Source organism: Strongylocentrotus purpuratus, unplaced genomic scaffold (genome assembly GCF_000002235.5).
Source record: "Strongylocentrotus purpuratus isolate Spur 01 unplaced genomic scaffold, Spur_5.0 spur5_scaffold_6, whole genome shotgun sequence".
Classification (NCBI taxonomy): domain Eukaryota; kingdom Metazoa; phylum Echinodermata; class Echinoidea; order Camarodonta; family Strongylocentrotidae; genus Strongylocentrotus; species Strongylocentrotus purpuratus.
In genome coordinates, this window is record NW_022145612.1 from 5,690,239 (window position 1) to 5,712,783 (window position 22,545).

The window sequence follows — 22,545 nt, forward strand, 5'->3', positions numbered from 1 at the left end:
TCCTTCATCACTTGGCAGATTAGACTCCTATGTAAGGAAAGAATTTAAAGTATGTAAAAAATGAGTGATTACAAAGAAAATATTATCACATGACATGTTACATGCAGTGAACGTGAAAAGGACGATAGCTTTAATGGCAGTTCCACGGTATCGTAAACGGAAGGTTCCGAGTTCGAAACCAAGTCGATGCTCTAATGTCCTCTAGTGACCGCATTGAACCTCATCACCAAGTCCGTGGAACAGGACTCAAACTCGTAGGTTTCCTTAGCGCTTAGCTACACGCATTCTCTAGCTTTCTCAGGTTTTAAATGATTATGTTATCCATCTTGTCAACATTGCACAGACTGGTCAATTATATAATAAGATAGGTTTCAATTTCCTTTCCAGTATCTGAAACTTGTAATTATGATAGGTCGATTTACTTTTAGTGTGTTGGGAAACCGACTGTGTGTTTTCCTGTGTTTCATACATGGGGGAAAACCAGGCCAAACCTCTCGTGGGTTAAGCTGCGATCTAGATCTATGGACACCATTACCAACACCATTAAATAACAAATTATCCGAGTCGCTATACTCTCAAGAAACCCGTAGAGTAAACCGAGATCTTTTAGATGACTTGTGTTCTCAAACGCGAGTTCTATGACCAGGAACAATCAGGAGATTTTATCTAAGCGATAATGGTTTCAACGAAGCGGTTGGTTATCAGAACAAGATTGTTCACAACAGTATACGTTATTGTACACAGCCATTCGTTACCATATCATTTCTAATCCATCTATGAAACACACTTTACAACACATTTCTCTCTCTCTCCATATCAAAGAGAATTATTTGCGGGAATAGATGTGATTTATATATTCTTTTATTTTATATATTTGTTTAGCTTTTCGTTTTTACCTTTTTCGTGCACTGGTATCACCAACGTCAAGATATGCAATATTGAATGGTGTACTATACCGGAAGTAGCAGCCGATCGAAAACACTTTCAACTTACAATTTACAATAAGCATGTAAAAACACCACAGTATTAAACTAATTATTGTATAATAATGATACAGCCAAAGACAAAGCAATATTAAATTACATGTGTAAGTATGTTGTGAGTCACCAAACATAAGATACATATCTATCACTTATATACTCATGCAGGTAGTGTTCGGGCTTTTACATTAGATATCAATCGAAGACTCAATTGATTCCATATGCCATTAGTGATTTCATACTCGGCTCCGATTCACCAAAGACTAAATCAAGTATGTAAATACAATATATGTACATTCTCTGCTATGTCGGAACTCTTTAAATCTTTCCTATAACCCAAGTTTGAACATAAATAAACTCTCATCTCCTCCCAACTCTCTCTTGGATCATACAAATATAATATATCCTTAGATTCGCCCCTCATTAATATATAGAAATTCAGATATAGTCATTGCACTTGTTCAAATAATTATTGTTTTTCTAGCATGTTCTTTTTCATTTCTGCGTTCCCCGCTTGATCAGAACAAAATATATTGATACATTATAATAGCTATTTATGAGCACGCCTCCGTAATTAACTTCATATCAATTAGGTTATCATATCACCTATGATTATAAGCTTTCTCTTGAAAAACCTCTTTTTAGATGACCGATAACCTTTGCAAGAAACCAATGTAATCATTTTATCGAGCGCATACCATTTAGCTATCAGAAAGAAACTTCCCTCGCTCTCTACGCAATTACAGGTTGGATTTGAAAAAAAGTTTCTATCACCCAGGGACCCCTGAATCGAGCATTTAACACAGCAGGATGTGAAGAGGAAACTGAATAACAAAGTATTTAGTTCTTAACGAGTATTAAAGATTGTCTGTATAGCTTCTATTAACGAAAGTAAGAGGGGGAAACCCTTTTGGGTTTTTCGAGTTTTAGTCGACAAAATGTATGGCAGCGTGTGTGCGTGAGTGTGCGGGTGTATAATCACTTTTGTTTGCGTGGATGCCAAATGGATCTTGAAAACTTTTAAGCATTCTTTTGAGAATTCATTTGCTGGAAACTTTACTTTTAAAACTGTTTGACTTCTATTTGTGTGAAATAAGGGATCAAAGTCTACGAAATTATACCACGTCAACTAGAAGCAATTTCAGATTAAGATTTATGGGATTTTGTTTCGTAAGACCATGAAAATAACTTGTCGGTCATTCAAAGTCACAATGATATTTAGAATAAAGATATTGGAGGAAACGGCTTATATAGTATAACACTTTACAGCTTTACAGACCTACATACATGATCTAATTATCTGCGAAGAGTATCAACAGGTTATTTCCTAGAAAAGCCTTTCCCTTTATTCTCTGTGACATGCAATGTAGAGTAATATGGTAATGTGATCCCTAATAAAGGCACTTTACTATCCAGCGAGCCGAAATTAGCAATTTTGAACTATCTGATATAAAAGGTTCGGGAGAAAAAAAGAATCCTTTCATCTATACAGTCATATTTGAAATGAATAGTAAGCGTCCTGGGTAGGGTGATCTTTAGAATGAGATGCATGAAATTGGTAGATGGAGTTGAATTCCGGCTCGAGGCCTGTAGAATCACGTCTTTCATTATTCACCAAGGAGAGTAAATGATGGAAGATGATTCTTATAGAGGAACATGTTCTTACATCAAGTTATGACAAGGCTTCTGCCTTCGAACCGCGAACTTCCTTCCCCTCGTGTAAACACCACGTCTGATCTCGTAGAATCATCAGTATTCTATACCGTTTTTAAGCCCAATCATTCATACATATTACATTTTCATTCATCCACAAGCATCTGCTGAATAATAAAATGAACATCTGCCGCCAAAGGAAATGTACTCCATCTAAACTAATGATATTGCTATTAATAAGGGCTTATTTTATTCAGCAATCCTTAGAGACATTAATCTCAAGAACAACATGTGCCAGGTAAACATGAAATTCAGAATCGAAGGGATATCAAATTGTATCCGGGTTTTGAGGCAAAAGAATACATGTTCAAAGAAACATGATAGCATAATACCGTATAACCTAGACAGTTTTGCATGTAATCATGTAGCACATGAATACAATATGTCGTTCGATCACCCCGTCTCTACAAGTCTAGTGCATCATCAAACTTCGCTCATATTTTTTAAACATCACTAATCAAGCCTTCGGCTGATTTGATTAACTTCCGCTTGATAATCATCAAGACGTGATGAAAATCAATAAGTTATATACCCCAAACCGCGCAATTAAGAGCGAGGTTATAGCTAATGTGATTTATGATCGCATAAAAAAGTGTTACAAAATACAATGAGGGAATCGCGGGGCTGTGGTTTTAGACGTTTACCTACCGTGTTCAGACATTGTCAATTTATTTCATAAAATAGTATCCTAGGAAAAATCCGATAAGGTCTACTGTAACAAATTCATAGCATACACTTTGTGTTATGTTTATTATCAATGTTGAGGAGGCATGGAATTCAAAATCTGCAGGGCAATAATGGAAAAATGTCCCCTATCATATCTTTTGCAGATTTTTTTTCAAAGAGAAAACAAATAAACTTTAATATTAGAAGAGTACTAAACATTTCCGATAAGATGGTCATGTGAACCAAATAACCGGAACAGGAAAATATTTACGTCACTTCAAAAGCCGGTTTCTTCCGTGATTGAAAAGGAACGTGACGTCACAGAAGTGTAGATGATGACGTCATCAAGTATACTTTTATAAGATGTTTCCTATCAAAGCATATGGTGCCCTACTTTGCACTCGTCTAATTATTGCCAACGGCTTTGATTAGAATACATTTACTGTTTCATCACAGTTTTTTGTCTGTTGAAACCTCCCCCTCCCCTTTGTTCATTGTTGGTGAATATTAATTGATAGCCCATCTTTAAAAGCAGTTATCATTGCATTTCATCTAAGATTTCGATGATGGGAAAGTTATTAATACATTCTCAAATTGGACGCCAGACACACGCTATATGTTTTTACCTTTGCAAAAAAAAGGAGCACAGCAACTGGGGAAACTTTGATTTAAACTACGTAACCGTTACTCTCTCGTTTCCTTTCGGTTTGTGTATTTATTTTCACGAGAGTTCCCAAAACTATTGCATAGGTTATGTTCTGGCACTTACATTCGTTTGTATATGTTTTATGTTTTGAGATCGATTATAAAAGTAATTATGCCTAAGTTAGTAATGTTTATAATCTGTGAAATCAGAACATAAAAATATACATTTAAAATTCATGTTCTCACATACATCGAATCTTTGTCATAGTGATGTTACAACTATTAGTCAACCATGGTCTCTTTTATGATCATTACAGAAAAAATTCTAACGAAAACTTTTGAGCATCACTTTCCCCTTAGATCTAAAGGTACAGTACTTTGAATCCATGATGACATTGAGAAATTTTGCGCATATCTGATTACCAGTGTATTGGTATATGGTTATGCATTTTGATTATTACATCTTTACGTGGAAGTTGCAATATCACTTTTATTTACTGCCTTTTCGGGGCAGATCACAAAAGTGCATATTGCTACCAAATGAAATTGATTAAATTTGCCGCTTTGAACAGAGTATCTCCAAAAATGTATTTGGATAATGACAGAGTAATGATAAATACTTATCCCGGAAGTTTTCTGTAGAGATCATTCGTCCGTTTGCTTGGGTTTTCCTATTTAAAACGTTTTTGCGGAAACATTTTAAATTGGTTTCATATCGGCATATTAAAATTAAGTAGGGAATTAATGTGTATGTTTTCGGTGCGTGGGCTTATTTTTATTTGACGTATAACCTCTAACCTTTAATGGTTCTTCATCAAAGTATTATGTCACGAAAAATAAACAAACACAAAAAGTTGCGTGGTTCAATTTCCCTAAAATGTCAAGTGCGTTTTGAAATGCCATATGTCCATGCATACCACAGTCAAATTTAAATCAAAATTATATGCGAGTGGTATATTTCTGAACAATCAGATTTCCCTTGCACCATCAAACCTAATTTTAAATATAATCCCCGTTCAAACAATATCCTTTTGAAGGGATTTACGGCGTTGCTTTCATGAATGCCCATGTCACGTTCATCTGTCTACTTTGATATATCATCCGCTTTTAATAAGTTAGTATGGTTCATGTAGAATTGTAGCTAAATTACGGACAATAATTGGCATATTTTATTGATGGCAATATTACCTTTCTTGGTAATGCAATGAATCATTTATCGAAAAAAGGGTAGCAACTGAACATCCAACCAGAGATGCCCACATACGGCAACGCAATTCCGATGACTTACCTCCACTAATTTGTATTAATTACATTCTTTGAAAAACTCTTTCTTGCGTGTGTTTTAGTCCATTGGAATATAAACCGTCAATAAATTATGATTGGGTACATGTACACTAGAATTAAGATTTGATAGGGTAACAGAATACATCCCGATTGTTTAAATACTTTGTGATAACATATTTAATCTCTTGTATAAAGAGAGTGCACTCTGCAAAATGATGGCAGTCGATATTTATAACACACTTTTAATGTTTAGTTTTTTGCAAGATTTGAACAACATGGTTGGAAAACACAGATGGTAATCATAATGACCTATGTGAGTAGACATATTTTAAATGCTCCTACATATACAATCATCAAGCCGCAATTCATTTTTGTTTAGACGCTTCCTGTATAATACAACTTCAAGTAGTATATTTAAGTGGATGATGACAAGAGTCCCCCTCTAATCAACTCCACTAGCTGTTACTTCACGCTTCCTTGCAACTAAACGCTATAAGTATAATCAGTCTTTACCCTATGGATCTAAATGCCCTTCTCAATAATTCCTTTCGATGCTTTGATGGCATATCAAAATATAAACCATGTCGACTCCGCTTATTCCGTTAATGTGCTCCTTCTAGACGACCATAGACATTCAGAAAGACAAAAAAGGGATCAGGCTGATCTTATATCGAGACATAGCCCCGAGATCGTTTTACTCGTGTTCCAGAAAAAAAATAATGTTTGCATTAAAAGAGAAGGTCAAGGGATAATAAAGATGGAAAAAAATATTGAGCTTTCTCATTCATTTGATTTCTGTGTGAAAGAATATCGTATTGGCAAATTCACATGAAAAGGCTTTTTCTGGATGTGCCCTTATATTCCAAATACAAGTAAATATAATTCAATACTTTGGACCCTTTTTTTTTAGATGTTACGTGTTCGTATAGTCCCAAGGGACGCCACTTTGACGCCAAAACCTCACAATACTCTTCTTGAGTGTCGCATGAATCTATCTCTCCAAATAAGTTGTAGCTTTATTCAGAATGCAATCACATGACTAGAACTGAAATTTATTTTTAATGACACATACTTCAACTGTTTGCCATTGGAGTGAAAGGCGTCTGTGATGTTTACCATTTATTGTAAATATTATATAAAGAAGATGCACTTTTGTCACAATTATAAGGGGGAGAGGAAAAGTCAATTCGGTACATTATCTAGACTGTCAAATCTCTCTGGAGGGGAAGATAAGGACGTAGAGATAAGTTCATTATTCTGCAGGAGTAAAATACAAGATTAACACGATAGAGGTCGATGTATACTTGGTTATTTCCCATTATGTCTTCAGAAGTTGCTTTGTGATAGTGTCCCACATTGACCTGCGCGGTTCTTAAGACAAGATTAACACACAATAGGGGCATAATGTGCTCGGTTTATTTCCGATTGTGTGTTGGGATGTTGCTTATGATAAAAACATACGATCGACTTTGGTGCCTAATTTTCAAGTAGAATGCTTAAGCTGAATATCTTCTTTAATTTCTGGACATGGAGAGGAAAGCAGAATGGTAGACATGTTTTCATCTAGTTTTATCTAAAGGAGTTCCACCGATGGACAAGTCTCGGTCCTGTGCTTTTCTAGATGTTCTTAAACGATTTGGCTTCACATCTAGTAACTGACCCATTCATTGTAGATGATGCTCATCCTTTACATAGCACCAAGAATAAACATGATATATATATGGCTTTAAAGAAAGTCTACTGAAAGACTAGAACGTAATAAAAGCTCATGCGAAAACGTTTTGTATCACTTCTAATGCTAAAAAAAGGATTTGAGCATTAGAAGGAAGCCGAGCTAGAATAACTGTATTTTATGGACAATGACCTTTGCAGCCTAAAATAAATAAATTTCCATCTTCGAGATGGTTCCGCCAAATCCATGGAAACAAAGATTTTTCAAAGTTTTCACTGAGACTATACTGAAGAAGCGAAATAATCAAGACCCTAGAAACAGAGAAAATCCGGGAAAACAGCAAAAAATGATGAATTATTGAATATTTCCCTGAGGCGTTGTTGTTCGACGCTTAACCGGGACAAAGTTGTTAATCGAGTTTAGCTCGAATCATAGATTATAAATGATGACATCAATCACTGCTTTAATTCTTAAAGGTGATACCTTCATGTATTTCATTGGACATCCACATCAAAATATGGAATGCTTTCTACAACGGTAATGCTGATGACCGTAACAAATGGCAGTGATATAAATATAGGGTTTAAATCATATTTATGTTTTAGATAAACAACAATTTAGATGAAATGTGAATCCCCGTTAAATCGTCATCATTAGTATAGGGCAGATGCGATTTGTAGTTTTTTCTTCTCCAAATCAATGAACTACGATATACAAAAAAGATTTAAAAAAATTATTACGGACCTATCATGGTTTGGGATATATACATTTTCCATAATCATTTGGTATGGTTTTGCTTTTACCTCAATTAAAAATTTTATAAATATAAATCATAAATAAATAAATCAGGTTAGTATTGCAAATACACCACTTTTTACTACCTGAAATAAAACAGAATACGACGAATTGCTCTTTGATTGCTATCAAATAGGTATAATGTTTTTAACGGAGGTTAATCAATATACTTTACAGACAGCAGGTGATGAATGTGAACGATACGTTAAGGGACAATCACCTGGCACAGGAATAATCCCAGGACATGAATCATAATAATTACCAAACTCAGATAGGATCAGAAGGGTAATGGTCTAGAGTGAAACTCAAATATTGTTAGTCACATCAATACCCACTTATATGGATTTCTATACCCAAAAATCATATGATGGAACTATATATTCATCCTAACAGAAAAATGATTTTCGTAAAAAAAGGTAAGTATGGCATCCACGGAGTGATCTTTCATACTTAATGGACCGAAAGCCAGATATCCTTCATTCTCTCCACCAGGGATCCGTTAAGGGTAATACCGGCTTGCATGTACCCCAAATCCTCAGGCGAAGATCACTTTAGATGCTTTGAAACTAAATCCTATCTTCACCTGTTTCTCGTGAAGAAAAAAGGGGGCAAAATGGAGCGATGGACAAAAATATCAGTTTCGGTATTTAATGTACCATGCCAAGACAATATTGGCAGATAGATCATTAGATTGATAACGTACGACTCGTGCAGGCTTCACGCAGCATTTTTGTAATGAAAAAAACCCCACTAATGACGCTTTTGTAGGACGCTTCGTGTAGGAACTAGGAATATAAGACCCTTGGCATGGACTTTGAACAAAAACTGGGACTCTTATACCCTAGGGATGTCATCCCTGTGAGCGTCATGATTCCGTCAATACTTCGGAGCAATATAAAATAAAGAACAGGTGAAGATTATACGTATCGGAAAATATTAAGAACATATCGGCGGGTCAATTTCAAGATGAGAGTACATTTGGAAACCTTACACTTGTAATTTCCTCGTAGGTGAGAAAATACAAGTAAGCCGGTCACAGTATCCGCCAGGCTGGATTGGAGTGGTATGCTTGTAACGGCATATGATATTCTTGTTCCACAAAAATACAAACTATCATGTTCCTTTGATTTAAAGATACCTAAGACAAAATATTTCTTTTCAGTCAATAATTTAGCTTTCCACATATTACATGTAGGCCGAAAGTCATATGATGCGAAAGATTTTTTCATTTTGAAGATTTATTCAGCCAGAATCGCTTCCTGTAAGCGCTTTCCTTGCATTGTACATGGACATGACAAAAAGACATGAATATCGTCACTTTCGCTTTTCATTACTGACAGGTAAATCGTGTGACATTGCAAATAATCCCTGAATGTCAAGGAACACAATGCTTCCCCCGGCAGCTAATATTCCCAAACCATATTGCCACCACCTAAGCAAACTGGAGGTTGTCAATTGGCAAATAGACAATAATTTCTTTCACAAAAGAAAATCTTCATTTTCCACATCGGTTCGTTTCAAATGATTGCGCGGCGGACTCTCTTTCCCAGTACTGGCCGGGTACTGGTAAGAGGTTGGGTAATTATTAAGCTTTCCCCTATCCTAGTGACCTTCGATGGAAGTCACATTGCACTTTTCAAAGAGGATGATTCCGGTATTGGATTTATTATGTTCCACAGGGAATCTCTTCTTAAACCAACAGCCCTAAATAGATCTGAAAGGAAATACTGAAAATAAAATAAATATTTCTATGAAGGCATGTACTATGATCTACTACGACTCTCTGCTCCCTTTTGAAAGGCATCTATATAATTATTTCAAAATGTAATAGTTTGTGACAAACAAATCTCGCAGGAAACATCTATAAGCAAGCGTTCATTGTATGTTTTTCAAACCATTTCATATTTTACAGTCACTCCTTACATAATTGAACGGGTCATATAGCCATTCAGAATTATTTTCCTGTCTTTTGACAAAGTTTTAGGTCACAGGTGGGAAGTTGTAAAATTTGGCCCAATAAGAACAGCTTGCTGTAGACACATTGCGTTTTGACTTCCCTGGTCTTCCTCTGCAATGAATCATCCATAGCAAATAGGTTTAAAGAATACATAGGAAAAAGAGAAAAGGAATCTGTGAATTGAGATAGACCTCATATATTAAATGAATGGAAGCTTAGATATAACCCAACTCGTCCACCATCTGTCAACGGATGTTTTGAGATAGTTTGACGCACAAAAGGTGAATCCGGAGAGCCGGGTTTACGAGCCCTGTGATATCTCGTCTACGAGAACCGTCTTCCTTATCTGAGCACGTCTGTTTTTATCCTCAATTACTCTAAGAGATTGATCATGTACACGGACTTGGGATAAAAAGGTCGGGCCATCTGAATGTATTCGGATTGAGATGACAACGTATGTCACTTTCCTGATTATCGAGTGCAAGCGGTTTACCGATGTCAAAAATGTGTGAGCACCGTCCTCCCCCCCCCCCCCCTCATACTGGAATTTCTGTAACACAAATGACAATGAACATCATGAGTCGATGACAGGTATCGACAGCCTTTCGGAAATACCATGAAATAATGCTGTAAAATATATTTTTGACATTCTATATTGGGAAAAAATAGTCGTGGAAAGAGGAACGGTCTATGATTCTCGGTTCTCCTTTAAAGTCAGGCCGGGCTTTGTAATCATCTCCTCGGCCGTCTACAAATGGATAATGCGGAAATAGATGATACATCATCAGACACTAAACATGTAAACATGTAGGACTTTGGATATGATATTCTTATATATATATATATATATATATATATATATATATATATATATATATATATATATATATATAACGTTTGTTATCCAACTTAGCCATCTAAATTATAATACCAAAATATTACATAATTTCCATCAGCTGTGTCAAAAGTATTTCATATAAAAATATGGACGCTCGAGCAAGAATAAGTATTTTTGTTTTGGAAAAGACATGCACAAGGCGTGTGAAAACAAATATGCGTAAAACACTAGAATCAATAAGTCCTGTAAGTGATTCAATTCTTTTATAATTGTTTTGTTTCTGAAATTAATCTACAAATCATATAACAGTTAATGTTCATACGGTACGAAAACGGTATGATTAGTCTTATGAGATAAGGCAGCATGTTCTGAGTTTCTTTAATTTGTTTGTGCTATCGTTCTTTAAAATATTTGTTGATCTACCATACTTGATAAGCCCCCTCCCCCTCATAATTTATTTCAGAGCTCGTTCATGCGGTATGATATGATGGGAAATACTTCTCTACCTCTGTCAAAGACACGACATGATGAAAACTCATATAGAACACTCTTTCATAAAAACCCACCGTTCACAAAACAATCATTAATTTTGAGTGACGTTCGTTCAATGGGCTCTGAGATGTTCAGAGAAATAGAAACATGAGATTTCGAAACCTCTACTCCTATTTAGATAGAGAGGAGCGTGTGTCACATTTGGCAGGTTTGGCTACTTCGACATAGAACTACCATTTTGATTTTCAAGGAAACCGGTCGTGTTCAAGGTCTCCTCATTATTGTTAATGAGAAAAGATCGCAAAAGCATTTATGTCAAGGTCGTCTAGACAAAATGCAGTGACCTTTGAACCCTCCTCTTCTTCTTCTTCTTCTTCTTCTCCTGAATATTTTCATCTCCGTGTAAAGAGATTCGTTCCAAACCATGCTACATACCAAAAAGCTAAGTCCTAAGTAGAACACTTTGTATTTCGCACTGCTGATTTTATAGAAGCTTGGTTCTACTGCAGTGCTTTCTGTTGAGTTTATAATTTTTGAACAATCAACGTGCTTAGGGATTTTCTAACGTAATTATTTATCCATAACATTCTATAGTTGTAACATGTTTGAACCGATATCTTGATCAACCGTCCTTACAGCTTGCACAGTGCATGCAAACACCTAACGTGTAGGAAAGTGAAGGTCAGTGAGTAATCAAAATACATCATGGTGCTCATTAACTGGTCAGATTCCAGGAGAAGTACATTGTCATATGTTTATAGCAAAACTGAAATGGACATATGTTTTAAACCTCAACTCAATTTCCTTTTAATGTCCATATTTTTTAATTTCCCCGGAAGAAATTTAGTATTTGATGTCAGTGAAATGAGAACCTTTTATTTTAAAAAGTGAGAAAAAAAAAAAAGGAAATTGTGATGATAACAAATGGAAAAGGTTTTTTCTTGTCTCCTATGATAATTGATTGAAACATTTCTTGCCACCATGTTGTACGTGTTATCTACGTTAGATATGAAGTTATTTGATATCTGTTATCAAAGCTGCATGTTCTACAAAAGCATCGTATATATATATACAAACTAGTTCTCCAAACCCAAATCTTTGGACTGTAAATGTGTTTAATTTTCTAAAGTGGTTACATACAACATACACAAGAGGAAAAAGAAATAAATGACCTTGTTTAAGAATTCAAAGTAAATCAACCCTCGTATCATACAAGCAGAACTTATTTTCTAAGGTAATGTAATGGTTATAACATTAATGATCTTGCATAATACACATTATCTTACGAAATATTAAATATTAATTTTTACATTATGAAATAATACATGCGCTTTCCATTTCCTGACTTCATTCCAACAAAAATTCTTATCTGTAAATATGCAAAACTTACAGTTCATCAACTTTCCAAACTGTTTACATCGACGACATTTGCTGCCAATTCAAAGGACAATCGTTCAAAGTAATGTCAAATATGCTAGATAAAAAAAAGACAGAAAACATCGTTGTCTCTTCTTACCATATGTTCACAGTAATGTACTTGGTCTTTGGGGACTCGGTGAAGTTTACTAAAATAGGTACATGTCTTATGAAGTATATAAAAAAAAGCATTCCGGATGCGATGCCTATAATAGCATGACTTTTGGGGGCGCGCTTGTTATAAATTTGAGTATAAATTTGTATGGTGACGATTGGTATCACTAAATCTAGATAATAATTATAATATACATACTTATAAACCGCATATCAGAAATATTTCCCCATGAACTGTAATTATGAGAAAGAAAAGAAAAAGAATAGAAATATTGAGAAGAGTGAGAAAGATACGCTCAGCGTTCTTCCTCGTAAAGCCATCATTGCAGTAAGCATTATAATTGTTACTAAAAAAAGTAACATCAACTACTTTGTAATATCACTATGTTTTTAATGAACACGGCTCTTCCCATTACACTTGTCATCATTTGGGCAATAAAATTTTCAAAGTATATTATGAAAAGAAACGTATTAGAATCCCTCAGTACCTATCAAGCTATCCATGTCATATTCGTGACAGTAATGAAATCTCAAAATATGTGAAACCGTTCAGACGAAGAGATCATTTGCATATACTCACTTTGCGTTTTTGTTAAGGCATATAGTTTACCTTCAGAACTCCGACTCAGAGACGCTATAAATCATTGAAAGCGTTGAAGTCTATGAGAAAATCTCGGTATAAGCTTACTTCTATCTTACATAATTAATTGCATATTTCTAAGAAAACTTGCTTCAAACTTGACTATGTCATCCCTTTGAAGTAGACGTAGGATCACGTCAGTACGGCATAACATGATATAAGATATGCTATTGTTCGCATGGGCGGCCTATTTCTTTTCAATAAAAAAATAGCACAAAACAGGTCTGTTTTCATCTGCCTGGTATACCTTTATGAGGAAAGCAGCTCTTTTTCGCTCGGCCAATATTTTCAATCAATTTCCGGTGGTAACAGCATGATGCAGTTGGCCATGTGATGACTTTATCTGCTCCATTACGGTCAAAACGACATTAAAATGTTCTACACCAAGACAACAATCAATTTTCCTATTGCAGGAAGTAAGCTGCGTCTATTGGTGAAATCTTATCCGATTTGGAAGTTGCTTGTTCTTTCTCCGTTTTTATCGATCCACGGCGAAGAATCATGCGTGATTTTAGAACTATTTTTCTTACGATACAAATTCTTAATTATTTCATTGCTTGAATTGTTGCTCTGGAATGTTTCTTAAAAAAGAATGATACGAAGGAGTTAGTTCTGATACTAGCTTCTTATTAGGGGTTAATATCTTTGCTAATCAGATAACATTATTCGCACTGTAGTACATCAAAATATTCGTATAGTACATGAAACTGTATTATTTTCAAAATTGTAGATTTTACCTATTAGCATGAATAAAGTGACGTGGTTCCAGCTCCCTATCAGTTTTATAAGCTCTAAAACCTAGGAAAAGGTACAAACAAGATAAACGGTTTTAATAAGGTTTTTCCAATTTCTTTTGCATAAAAGAATACGACGAATTTAATTGGAATATAGCAAAATGATATCAAAGAGTATGTAGTTAATTTCCGCCTGGGTTGATTGCGATATTACCATTTAAAGTAAATGTAAAATATGAAAATTTACTCGGACTTACAAAACCAATAAAACTTTATGATCACGAATAGCTTTCTTCCAGCCCTGTTTTATCCCACGAACTTCCAAAGGTTAAGGCAGATTATCTTTAGGAAATCGTTAATATGTTTTAAATTGGTTTCTGCAAAATCACCCCAACTCTATGCATTTCTGTTCCAATTGTGACCGGGCACGCAATGCGATATAGTTTAAAAGAAATATAATGCTTTATCATTTGATATAAATATATTATGTGTATATATACACTATAAAAAAGAATGTGTTCATTGGTAATTTTTACGTATTTTTTCCATGTAGAATTTACTTGAAAACATTAGTTTTGCCACTTACGCACTAAATTTAAGTCTTGCTAACTCAAACTTTCAATTTAGTAGAACATACGTGGAATATTTAAGTAAAATCAAATACATAAGAACTTTAAGTAATTTCAGCTTGTATTCATTTAGTAATTTTAACTCAAAATCAGAAATTATACGTATTACTCAAACAATTTATGTTGATTATTCTTATTTTTTTAAAGTAAGGACCGATGCAGTGCGTAATAGAAATATTTACATAATTTATGAATATTCATTAAGACCAAATTAAACTCTTTTTAAAATAAAACAATTCTTTTTTGTGGTTGAATGAAAATTTAAGGACTTTAAAACATTTACTAATTCATTTAACATGGCTAAGCAAAGACAAGACAATTTTTAATTGTTACCCAGTTCAAAACAAATAAAAACTTGATATTTCAGGAAATTGTCAACCAATTTTCTTTTAAGATGTTACGATCAAGTATATATAAAATTTGGAGCCTTTCAATATGTGTCGAATTGAAGCGTATGTAATAGTTTGTGATGGTGGTAGATATATGTGTGCGGTTACATATTAAATAGAAGTAGTGAATGATTAGTGGATGTTACTTGTTAGATTAGATGGGTACCAAATCGTGCAACATGTAATCCTATCATAGCTTTTTTTTAATTATCTAAAATGATTACAATACTTAAATTATTTACGTTAATGTAACTCGATTTAACTGAGTAAAACTTTATTCAGCAAAATAAGTAAATTCTACTTAAGATGCCGTAGGTAATATTTACTTAATAAAAATGAGGCAATTCTTTTCCTCAATTTTATTGAGTTATTTCGACTATTTTTTTTTTACAGTGTATATATATATATATATATATATATATATATATATATATATATATATATATATATATATAGATACACTCATGTTACATATCATTACATTTTCAACGTCTGGAAATATTGCATTTCTTCTTCAATATGCATTCGTGGGATAACAATAGGGGTTAAGTGTAGTAGTATTTTCCTATCTACTTTCCTCTATCAAGACTGTTTGATCGCGGAATTAATAGCCACACTAGACCCTGGGATATCTTATAACTCTTTTAATCTTTGCCTGAGACGCTGGAAGATTAAGTAGAATAAGAGATTTCGACGGGAGAGCAAGGGCATTAGGGGTTGTTAGTAACTGCGGTGATTCAATATTGTTTTCTAAAGAAAACGAAATGAAAGAGAGAGAGAGAGAGAGAGAGAGAGAGAAAGAGAAGAATGGGTACTAAAGAGGGGGAAAGGACAGACAAGGAATCGTACACTTTCTTTGACGGCATATTTATTCAGGTTTTAATTAGTAAGCGATATAGCGATAGGTTTCGGATTGCAATTAGGTTATTAGATGAGTCTGTGGTTGGTTGTAGTGTTGGGTCCCAAAGTGAGCTCATAGCAATTGTTGCTGGATAATAGGTCAAAGCAGACACACTTTGGACACAAACATGGGCACATACAATTTCAGAGAGAGAGAGAGAGAGAGAGAGAGAGAGAGTGTGAGAGTGTGTGTGTGTGAGAGAGAGAAACAGAGAAGGAGCATTATTTTCATTTCATTTCTTTGTTTAAACATGAAAACTAACTTCAGCCTAGACGTCTGTTTTTCAGAAAGTCCGTGAACTGAATAAAAATATACAAATTATAATACAAACAAAAGCCAGTTATAAAATTGAACAAAACAAATACGAAAAATAAACGAATCAAATAAAAACAAGGAAAACATAATAGGCATGAGTAACATAGAGAAATAAGAAAGCAAAACAGTGTGTTTGGGAGAGAGAGAGAGAGAGAGAGAGAGACAGCGAAGAGACATACAGACAGACACAGAGACACCGAGAGAGAAGAGAGAGAGAGAGAGAGAGAGAGGCAGAGAGGCAGAGAGAGAAAGAGAGAGAGGAAGGTCAGAATTGCTTCGTGCAAAGTCAGCATCATTCTTGTAGGTAATAGATAATTTTTGGGTCAGTGATGTTCCCATTATTATCTTCCTCAATACGGAATTTCACAAAGAGAAAATATCAAGACCAAGATCTATAGAAAGAATATTAACTTAGAGATAAATAATTATAGTTACGATCGCATGTCATCGGAACTGTCTATGCTGAACGTTCGGTTCTAAATCTGCCAATATTCATAAGTATCTTATTGTCATGACAACCAAGATACACCATATCACATGACACGTTATGGGATGCCCGCTGTAATGTCCCCAAAATCTGAATTTCAAAATCACATCTAGTGACCAAGGGTGGGGATCATCTGCTTAAAGTCTGCTGCTCAAATTGCAATGCTATAACGTTTGGAAAGAGTGATAAATGAATGTGCATTTGTGACATCGCGAATAGTATACCGTTGCATTGTATAGATTGTATTATGTATATTCACGAACAAATCATGAATGAATGTAATGCAACACTATACAGTAGAGTCCATTTACTATTTATTTATTCACGTAGGCTAAAAAATAACAGGATAGCACACTTTCATCACTAGTGGTGGTATTCCATGAGGCCTATTTGGGTAAGAACAAAGTTCAACAGTTATTTTAAATATAAATTCATAACATTTACAAAATACAGAAGGAAACGTCATTGATTGTTTACAAAAATGTTCAGGAAATAAAATCAAAGATCAGAAATATTATACAAACTTAAGAAGGTAGTGAAACACATAAATATATATAGATTTACAAGTATGCTAAAATCCAGAAGGGAATTATCCTATAACACTACACATACAGTTAATTATGTTCCACTCTTTTCAAAGGTATTGTATTAACAGAGTATTTCGATTTTTGTTTTATTTTATTTCAGAATTAATCCTAATGTGTTTGGGACTTCGACATTATATTTTCAAGGGAGAGTTTTCTTTTTTTCTTAAGAATATGAATTTCTCATATATTTTTTTCCAAAATATGAAAGTCTTCCTAAATGACTTAATGACTTTCGTATTTCTTTAACAAAATCAATCTTTTTGCTCCATTTCATCATGATATAAAGTAAAACACAATAAAGTGAATATATTCTATTTCATATATCCTTCCGTGGGTGTATGTTCATCATGCCAAATACGGTGACTATCGTCAGAGGAAATTAAATTCTTCCTCGCTTGCTCTTAGATTTACTGCATTATATATATAGTACATGTATTTATACATTCATTTATCCATTCTAGACTGGTCATTGGGGATATAAATCCATTAAAGCTTCGGGTGATTCTTTTATATTCACCTTTGACTAGGTTATTAAATTGGATGTCAGGGGTTTTCCCTACTTTTTGCAAAAACAGCTCTCGCAATCAATTACAAAAAACATATTGCAATAACCACGTAGCAACTTTATTAGCTGGACATATTATATAAATTTCAAATTGGAACTCGTATTTTTTCCCCTGTCAAAACGCTCCAGATTGGTGTTCATTAAATTGTATATATGTAGAATAATGCATTATTTCTTTGTCTGTTATACAAATGAAATTTTTAAAAAGTAACCCTCTTCTAAAATACCTAAATAAATAAATCAGACTTGCCCACGCACCTACAACACACGTACATACTAACGCACACACACTTACGCACACCTACACGCATCCAAACAAACACACTATTTACCGACTGCCACCCGTTTAACGCCATGAATCAACGTCAATATATTTTTCCCAGGACGATCAAACACACTGGGATTAATGTTTGACGCTAAATTCAGACAGTTCGAAGGTGGCATATTTTTTGTGTTTGAAGAAATGGCATTCGCACACAAGCCTGAATATCTTATTTTGTTTTGGTAACGTCCATACGACCACACAAAATGCACTTTCCGACATTACAGCAAAGAAGTCACCGCCCTTTGGTGATTAAACTTACCATTCAGAGTTTCTTCTTACATCATAGACTGTCAGTGATGTCTCCATTCAGATAACATATTTATGCGATAAAAAACTTTTGTTTTTGTGAAATCCTACTTCGATATAATACGGATGTAAAACCAGTAATTGATATCTATAATAAACAACGTCTCTGTAAAGTCGAGAAGAAAAATATAATCTCCCCTGTCAACAATCTCGCATCAACATTGGTTTCAGCCTGGTATGGCTAATTGAAGAATTAAAAGGAAAGAAGAGATGACAGGGAGAAAACGTGAAAACACAAGTGCTAGGTAGCTGATGGCGATATGTAATCTGGATTTTCTTAAGGTAGAGTTGGAAACACGAATCTGTTATTTCTTCAAACAGGCTCTTAAGCTAATAAAAACAATATGGATGTCAAGAGCAATATTCATGTTACAATCGTAATGATGACTTCTTAAGTGTATTCCACGCTCCGATCAGTACATGCAAAAGGCATTACCAATGACGTGAAGCAGTCGAAGAGGAAATTTAACAATTCTAAGAAATAGGCTTTCGATCTCGAAATGATAATAATTTCATGGTTTACCACCAATCTCGTTACTTGATGCTGTTCTCGCTTAAAGGTACGAATTCATCCTTTTGCAGTAGGAACTTTTCATGCGGCAAATGGACAGAGAAAATACACAGTGCAAAAACAGTATTTCTCCAAGGAGTCAATCTTCTCAGGAGTCAATCTCAGAAATTGTAGCCATATTTGCATACGTGAGTTTGCTATAGGGAAATAGAAAATAAGGAATAGCAAATATGGCACTAGATCCCGAAAGATAATATTTTGAATTAAAAGAAATCTTCCTATTTGCTTCACGAGCGTTTTGTGGTGGATATTTTTATATCTCCTCTGGGGCCATGATTCCATGAGTGAGTGAGAAGTCAGGAGAGAGAAAAAGAGAGTAAAATACACTGACAGGTGAAGATAGCGATTGGAATGAGGAGATTACCACGGGGGAGAAGGAATAGGAGAGGGGGAAGAGAGAGAGAGAGAGAGAGAGAAGAGAGAGAGAGAGAGAGAGAGAGAGAGAGAGAGCGAGGAAGGGGAAATCGTATGTAAATGTAAAGCAATTTTCTACCACATCGTACATTTTCCCAATATGAACACGGTAACGATATTAAAGATACAATAGACCTATATCCTATCTCGACATGATGGAGGTCATAATTAGAAAGATCATTAGATTTAGAATGAAAAAGGCAGAAAAGGACGGATGGATACAGATGGAAGTTGTATACAGATCATGATTCGTCTTGCCTTGAAAAGAAGTCTCATAAATCCGATTAGATCTACCGCCGAAAAATTACCACAACCAGGGAGAATTCATCATTTTTGCGGCAAGTTCAATCAGAGAACCCTGACGCAAGTGCGTGCCACACGGACACCAGAAATAAAATAGCGTCACACTTTTTCATTATTTCTATTGTCACCGCTCCACAAGCGCATCACCTCATTTGTGTTTCCCTGTCGTTCGTTTCCATCAGGTGCTTTTCAAACGTTCCTCTTTTTAAAGATATAAAATGTGTTTTCCCCTCTTTTCTCCGTATACAGTACAACAATGGAGCTGAGGTTATTTCTCCTGGTTGTGCTTTTCTGCGCCCTTGCCACGTCACTTCCGGCCAATCTTGCACGAGAACGACGGACGACCAACCCAGTACTCAGAGACAAAGGTATTTTCATGTTTGTCTCTTTCATGTTTGGGTCTTTCTCTCATGGGTTATAAATTGGATTTTAATGATGAAAAAGTGAGCTCCATTCCAAACATAATAATGTTCACGGCTAAAATGGCATCTATTTGTGGTATTTGTTGACATTTTGTTTTGTGCTAAAAAGAAAAGTTGATTATTTGCTGTCAATTTTTTTATGAGACGCTATAAGAAGATGTGTCACAGGAATAGAGCCATTATCCGATTTCTCGTTTAGATAACTAGTATTCTCATTCATTTAAAGCGCATGGTTAATAGAATGAAACATAAAAGTCCGAACCTGTTTCGATAATAATAATATTATAATTTATGTAGATTGTTATAAGATCCTGTATAAATTATCACTTATGATGGCCATCCAAACAGGCATCGGTGTTCTTTTAACACGATTGCATGATAGTAATACAATACAAATTTGTACAATGCACACACTAATGTTTAATAAGTAGTTCACAACTCAATCCTATATCCTAAACAAATAATGAATGGTCAACGCGGAAAGTTGTGATTATTTTACTGTGACTATCCTACGTATTTTCACTGAAAAGCGCGCAATTGTTTATAGTAATATCCAACGATTTTTAAGTAAGCGATGCGCTTAGCAGTGCGCTTATGTGTGTGCCTATACTTGCGTAGCACCACGGTAAACGGGTATAGTTGGTGAAGGTGATGGGACAAACTATCACTTCCGAGGCGACCTGGATGTTTCGCTTCGGAAAGATAGCGTATACATTCTGATCGACGGGGAAGTGATAGTAGACCAATCGTAGAGCAAGATTCTTAGTATGTGAAATATAATGCGTGTTATATACCTCAATACATAGATTCTTATTCAAAACTCACATGACAAGGAGCATCTTGATCTATCAATGCGTCAGAGGGTTTTGGCGTTCTATCAATTGACCAAAGGTCAAATGATAAAACGCTGAAACCATGTTATAGTATGCCTAACCCGCCGCGACTTTTACACACACAGAGCGTACAGGATTTCAAATGCCGTCAAGCGGCTAACTCCAGCGGTGTCACGGCGCTCAAGTCATGTAATCTACGCTGCGCCGCAGCAATTGCACTACCTTTCTGCAGTACCTGTATAGATTGGATTTCCTTATGTTGGATTTATTTTAGCGTTGGATAATTGAAGCTGTTTTAAACTTCAAAAGACTGTAAATATGTTACTGTGAGGAGCAAATAGACTCTTGATATTGGATATTTTTTCTAGAACTATTCATGAATCAATGAAAAAGATGAGGTATATAAAAGAAAATAAATATGGACTTCTCTGTAATCGGATGGTGGTGGAAATTAAAACTACCTCAGTTGTGTTCATACCGGCTTCGCCGCGGGAGTGATAGAAGGGCCGGTATGAACACCACCTTGGGAGTGATAACTTCAACCATCATCCTCATGAGCAGTCAATAGTTGTATACTAAAGTAGGCCTATTAATCTATGGATTTTTTACTCAGCCATTATGATCCAACTCAATCTTGAAATGATTTCTTTTACATCAATTAACAAGGATCTAGGATTTTCGTTGTATAAAACGAATGATGGATGTTTTCATTCAATCATTACAAGATCTATCCACTCTTGTTGATGCAGTTTATGCACGTATCGTACTCAGCCTAATGGCTTGTTACAGTAGATAAATACAGCCTAAACTCGATTAAATGAAATGTGTTATCTCCCATAGATGTGGACGTATTAATTATTTGAAAATTTCCCGTTTTTTTTTTGTCGCTGAAAGATCTCAGGAAATATAACAATGTAACCAAAGTTGATGTCATAATTGAGTGTAAGTCCCTACACAGAAGGAATTGTTTTTGACGCAAAATATACTAGGCCCATACATACATGTGGTTCTATATTCTCCCCCAATACTCCCCCAAGTCCGAAATACATGTAGTATTTTTGTCACCATGGTAAGAAATGAACAAAAGAAGCAACATAAATAACATTTCAGGAACCTGTGCATGAATTTCAGCTTTTAACAAATTCATTAGCGACTTTTCATAAACAATTACCAAAATATCACTGAGCATTTGAAAATCATAATAGATTATCTTATGAAGATGTGAACTTTGTGAGAAAAGGAAATAAATGAAATAATTGGAAACCAACCAGTCATCTTTGAATTACAATGCATGGCACTGGCAGGTAACAGCAAAATAAGTGCAAACTTATTTAGGATTTGATACCGGCCACTTAATTTCTTGAACAAACATTTGATAAACTATACCCTCCCCCTCCCAACACATACACACATAGAAAGAAAAATGTAAAGAAAATTCGTTTCAACAATCAACACACAAGTAGATGATCATTTTTCCTTGCTAAGGCCATCGAGATAGATGGAAGATTTGTTAAGAAAAAATAAAAATTTAGAACTCATTATCCTTAACCCA

The 22,545-nt window shown here is 34.9% G+C and overlaps 1 protein-coding gene across 1 annotated transcript in view; it reads left to right on the forward strand.

The window, feature by feature from the left end:
* Positions 1-22,545, forward strand: part of LOC752454 — a 51,370-nt gene that overhangs the window by 7,264 nt on the left and 21,561 nt on the right. The window contains exon 2 of the mRNA XM_001176371.4: positions 19,988-20,106. Coding sequence (XP_001176371.1) covers positions 19,988-20,106 — 119 coding nt within the window. The remainder of the gene's footprint in view (positions 1-19,987; positions 20,107-22,545) is intronic.